Raw genomic sequence first — 5,853 nt, forward strand, 5'->3', positions numbered from 1 at the left:
ATTGCTACGAAGGTGATAGTTTTGACCTTCAAGGACGGTGAAGGCCGCGAAAGTAGCAAAGGGTCTTTGAAATGGAATTACAGCGTAGGTTACTATAGCATGACAGGCAATCTCTTCAGCTATTGTAGGCAATTCAAATGTGGTTTTGCTGCGCGCAGTGAAATGTACCATCTTTGTGGATGCAGAAAGTGTAGGTTGTTTTCGTTTCCCTTGTTGATAAATCGCTTCAGGTACATGGGAGGAATTCTGCTAGGTTGCCTAGGTACGCCAATTACAGATTTACAGGTACTTCAAAGTGTAGTGATGAAATCGCGATATGTAAGCTGTGGTTCCTGTGCCATCAGTTGTCTTTCAGATAGTAGTAGCAGATCTCCATGCTCTATTAAAAGGAAGATGCATGTGTTGAGAAGATCAGAGGCAAGGTATGTTACATTGTTCTTGCCTAAAGAAGCTTAGCTTAATAACACACCTCAGAAAATCAATAGATACCTCTAGTGGAGTGGGACTGATGGTGAGTATATAAGATGATTTTGATTGGTTTCTAAAATCTAAATAATGCCTCTTGCTGATCTATAAAGAATTTATATAAAGTTACAATATATTGAATGATTACATAGTTGAATTTCGATCAATGTCTAGGTCTACAACCTCTATAATATCTACTTGAATTTTTTTTGCATTGATACTACCTTTACATAATACCTTCATTGATTCCAAATTTGTTCTATTTCTCTTTTGAAAATAAAAAAATAAAAGATTTTTGCAAACTCTCATTATTGTATAAGAGATAGATGGCATAGTCAATTTTGTTATTGTTTGAAGTCTCACAATATGTTTAAATTACAAATGCATAGTTAAATATATTTATGATCAAACTATTGAATTAGAGAATAGAGATTGTAAATAAGTATATGGTGCAACTAATTTGAATTGAATGAAATTACTCTATATATTGATTAGGTAAAAGTAAAGATGTCATTGTATTGCGCTAATCCAATACATAACACGACCCAACATGAAAATGCATATCACAACATGACACATTACACATACCGTACATGTCAGGTTTAAGCCACATGATTAAAATGTACAATAATGTACAAAGTTTGGGTTATGCCAGAGCCACTCTTTAAAAAATTTCAGCACGACAAGTAGCTAATTGATTCGGCCAGTAATCGATCCTAATCAAGCTGAAGATCCGACACGGCCCACAAGGGCCACAACTAGTAAAAGTGCTTCAATTTGAAGATGACATAAACCATAATTCCGTCAAAAAAAACAAAAACATAATAAAGCCAGCCAAGTACACAACAGAATAGAGGGAAAAATGGGTCAGTGTGTTTTTTGTCTTGTAACATTATCTAATCATCCTCCTCGCATGGGTGATTCAATCAATTTCCTCTCTGCTGTCAACCTTCTGTGATTACTTATTAGTGATTCCCAGTTAATCACCTTTGTTCCCCCTTAATTATATACTCCGTATTTTCTTACTTGTATCAACCATTTTTTTTATTTTTTTCTGTTAGTTTAGTTTCCTTAAACTTTTTTAATTTTTTAAGTTAAATTCTTTTAATTTTTTGACACACGCTTTTGCTTAACCCATGTGAGCTGCCTCTTTTTGGACTCAAATATTTCCCAAACTTCTTTCAAAACCATTTTCTGATTTTCTCTCTCCTAAAAATAAAAGTTGAATTTTACTCCAAACATGCATTGTTTTTGTGGGCTTTTAAGGTAAGAAAAGATTTTTACTCCTCTTAAAATAAATTTCCATATTATTCCAAAATTCCCAAATTCTTTAATTCCTTGAACCAAAAATACCTTGTCGTTGCTCACCCGCCTACAATAAGCAATGGGAATCTTTCATTAGCTGAAAAGAAAAGCTCTTCTCTTCTTTTTTTTCATTGAGGCATTTCATCGAACAGGTGGTGAGTATGACAATCTGAAAGAAATAGGCTTTCGGTTCACTTTTTTTCCTGGGAAAGAAATTAAAAGCTTGATTCTTTGTACTAAAGATGTGATCTTTACACAAAAACAAAGAAAACCCAGTTGCCAATTCAATCAATTCCTCCATAATTAAGGTGTTGTTTAATTTTTTTGCGTGAGAGAGAAACACAAAGATGACAATTTTGAGTGGTTTAGGGATAGTGTTAAGTATAGTATTTGGTTGTTTACTATTAGCACTTGTTGCAGAGCTTTACTATCTACTATGGTGGAAGAAACAGAGAATTACGAGCAACACAAACAACAACAGCAGCAACAGAATTCAGCAAGATTACAGTAATCATGCAAAAGAGATGTTCTACCTCTTTTGTTGGGATAAACCCACAACAATCAACAACACAGTTGTTGGAAACCCAAATTCAAGCAACAACAACGTTGCTGAAAACACTGAAGGAGATATTGAAATGGGTTTAGAAACCCGAAAAGATCTCCTACTAAAGGCTCTTGGAGAAGAAGGTGTGGACTCAGACATCGTGCGGTTAGCAGGGCATCCAAGATTCTTGTTCACAATTAAGGAAGAAACTAAGGAAGATTTAGAATCTGAAGATGGGAAATCAAAGGCTAGTAGAAAAGGATCAAGAACAAGGAGTTTGAGTGATTTAATCATGGCAATTGAAACTCATACACCATATAATAATCTAAGTCCAATGTCATCTTCTTCTCCAAAATCGAAGTTGCTGTTGTCAACCAATAATAGTAATTACAACAACCCGTTGTTTGAAACTTCAGCAACCGTTGTTGAAGCTGAAATTAATAGGTTGAGATCTTCTCCACCTCCTAAGTTTAAGTTTTTGAGAGATGCTGAGGAGAAATTGTATAAAAGGTTGGTTGAAGAAGCTCAAAAAAGTGGGATTTTTCAGGAGGTTATTTTGGACAATTTACTTCCTTCAAATTACCACTCAGATGAAGAAGAAGAGAAGGAGATTCATTGCACTTCTAAGGTACTTCAAAAATAACACTCTGTTTGAATTATTAGATCTTGTTAAGAAGAAATTAGTGTTAGTGTGAATTACTTAATTAATTAATTAAGCCTTTTTTGTTCTTTTTTTTGGTTTTTATTTTTTTGGAAATTCTGTTTCTTAATTTATTAGGAGAAAAAAAAGGATTCCTGTAAGATAACCTCCTTGTTATCCAATCAATATGGAAGAGTTTTGGGATTTCCTGAAACAGAAATATCTGATACTACTGCTATTTCAGTGTTTTTGTGCAAAAAGTTGACACAATGTTCTATTTTCCTGCATGTTAATTGGGAAATTGTTCTGTTATAGCAATATTGGTTGTATTAGATGTACAATTTCATGTGTAAATAAGTAAATACCATGTACTACATATGCTTATAATTTATTTACTTGACAATGCTTTGATTGTCCATGATTCGAGAATTCCTTTAATTTTCCATCTTTTAATTTGTCAAACTCTTTTACAATCCCAAGTGCAACTAGAACCAGAATGCACGGAGTTGTAATGATATTATCTAAGAGAGTAAGTACTTCTAACATCGAGGTGCAATCGACAACTCTTTGAAATCAGTTTATACTCAATATACAAGTCTATAGTGGCAAAAATTTTGGTATTTGGGCATTAGAAAGAGATATGATTGGTGTTTTCTTGTCTAAATAGGAGACGATTTTTTTGAATCAAATGAGTTCACTAAAGAATGGACAAGATTTACTCGGAGTTGTACAATGTTAAAACCAATATGTTTTTCATTTTCTACCACTCTTTGAAATTGGTCTATAGTGGCAAACTTTTTGATATTTGGGTGTTATCCATGAAAATTTTGGTGATTTCATAACGAAATAGGAGGCAAGTTTGAAATCATAAGACCTACTGTGGGCAAGAATTTCTCGGAGCTGTACAATGTTTTTAAGTTCTATAAGCAAGAGTTTGATCATAATATATGATTGTCATGTTTAAATTTTAAAATTATTAAGAAGCTTCTTCCTAGTGACACCAACTATAATATGCTTAGATTTACACTCTAATTCTTGATACTAGTGATTGATTAGTGTTGGTAGATGTAGCCAAATTGTGTATAGTGTAATATATTGGTATGAATGAAACAGTCCAAACAAAGCATGTGCATAATGATCGATTTGACACGCAATTATTGTAGGAAAATACACCAAGAATTGTTCTCTTGATGTACAATTTCCTCTTATTAAGGCAGCTGTTTTTGTATAAAATTTAGGGCAAAGAAAAAAGTGAATAAGATTGAAATATTCTGGATAAAACCCTTCCTCTTCAAGTTTGTAAGGTATAGAATTAAACGTTATAATACAGAAAAAGAAAGCTCTTCTACCTTTTTAACACCCACGTTTAGATTGTTCATTGTTTTGAAGAATCTTTGTTTTAGGTCAACTGAAAAGCTGCCATACATTCTATCTTAGTAGATAAGAAGATTTTCAGCAGTAGATATATGATGTTGTCATAATTTCGAAGTTGTTTACCTTATTTCTAGGGTTGTTGAAATCATACTTAACTCATGCTCATTTTCTCATTAAATAGCTGTGGATACACTACTACTAGTACACAGTCTACACACAGAATAAGTTGGCTTCGAGTTGCCTTCAGACTTTATGAGTACACAAAATAGTATGTGTATCTCTATGGATTTGTTTAGATAATGCGGTAAGTAGTCAAAGGGATCTTATGTATTGTCCATGTTCTTTATAGATATGCTCCATGTGAGACACTTATATGTGTTAATCCGTGTTACACATTGACAATTTGAACATAATCACTTGACGAATTGATGTTGAGTCCCCATCTTGACATTGGAGGCTAATAAGTTTGGACTGTTTACTAAATTATTACTTGGTTTTTATTTTAAAATGTTGTGAAAGTGAATTTGTAATCATGCTTGGGTCAAAAGTAAGCGGGGAGTGATTTTTGAACTAATTAACTAATGGTAAGAAGTCACTAATTTAAAAAGATAAGAAGAGTCCAAGAAGAGGCGCCTTGAATATTTATTTTTGAATTTGTGGGTGTAATAAGAAATTAATCATTAAATAAAAATAGGAGCTAGTCTTTGTCACCTTAATTAAAATTGGTAAGAAAAAAAAAATGACAAAGTAGGAAGTTGATGTTAATGGGTGGCAAATAAAAATAGAGGGATTTCACCTAAATCCGAAGACATGTCACTAGTTTCACGCGACTTTTGAAGTTATCTTCCCCAATTTAAAGGGTTTTGCCCCACCTTCAACTTCAACTTCAACTATCTTCTTTTGCCTTTTCTTTGTTTATTTTCAAATTTAAATGCCTTTGGACCATTCACATTTATCTGTATCATACATTCATTCATTCATTCATATGCTGTCCTTTTATGCATACTCCTTAGAGAAATAAAATGAAGAGCGGGTCTAGGAGTTTACAAACTTTATTGATTGTTGGTACTCTTAAGTCTTGTATCTTATGAAAGACCTTCCCTACGCGTCTTTACTACGATGAAGCAGATATAACGTTATAATTACTATAGACGAAAATTATTTCTTATTTTTGAGAGAAGAAATGTAAATAAATCAATACACATACATTACGTTGTTATGTACTCACAACACATAAGGCGTGAAGTAAACGAAATGTTAGGTTACTACCATGAGAATTATTATTTTCAAAAGTAAAATGGTAGGATCATTAATTAGTGCATACTATAGACCTATAGTGCATTAGATAAGATTATAACTTACATATGCATATAAATTAAGAAAGTTTATAAACATAATAATATGATTAGGAGACTAATGTAAGTATGGGTAGGGTGAGAACATGAGTGCATGTGAGTGTGGAGACTGAGAGAATAGAACAAAGAGAGTTACAGAGTGGTCCAACACTTTACACTTGGGAAGTAAT

The 5,853-nt window shown here is 32.9% G+C and overlaps 1 protein-coding gene across 1 annotated transcript; it reads left to right on the plus strand.

Annotated features, from left to right (window-relative positions):
- Positions 1 to 1,647: 1,647 nt before the first annotated feature.
- LOC145618021 (uncharacterized) lies at positions 1,648 to 3,300 on the plus strand. Its single transcript, XM_081672799.1, has one exon. It carries the CDS (start codon positions 2,118 to 2,120, stop codon positions 2,955 to 2,957), a length of 840 nt encoding a protein of 279 aa, XP_081528925.1. The 5' UTR covers positions 1,648 to 2,117; the 3' UTR covers positions 2,958 to 3,300.
- The last annotated feature ends 2,553 nt before the right edge of the window (positions 3,301 to 5,853 follow it).

The sequence above is a fragment of the Chenopodium album genome, chromosome 26 (assembly GCF_948465745.1).
Source record: "Chenopodium album chromosome 26, dcCheAlbu1.1, whole genome shotgun sequence".
In the NCBI taxonomy this organism is placed as follows: domain Eukaryota; kingdom Viridiplantae; phylum Streptophyta; class Magnoliopsida; order Caryophyllales; family Amaranthaceae; genus Chenopodium; species Chenopodium album.

Coding starts and splice junctions, on each gene's coding strand:
- LOC145618021 (XM_081672799.1), top strand. CDS start 2,118: ATGACAATTTTGAGTGGTTTAGGGATAGTGTTAAGTATAGTATTTGGT.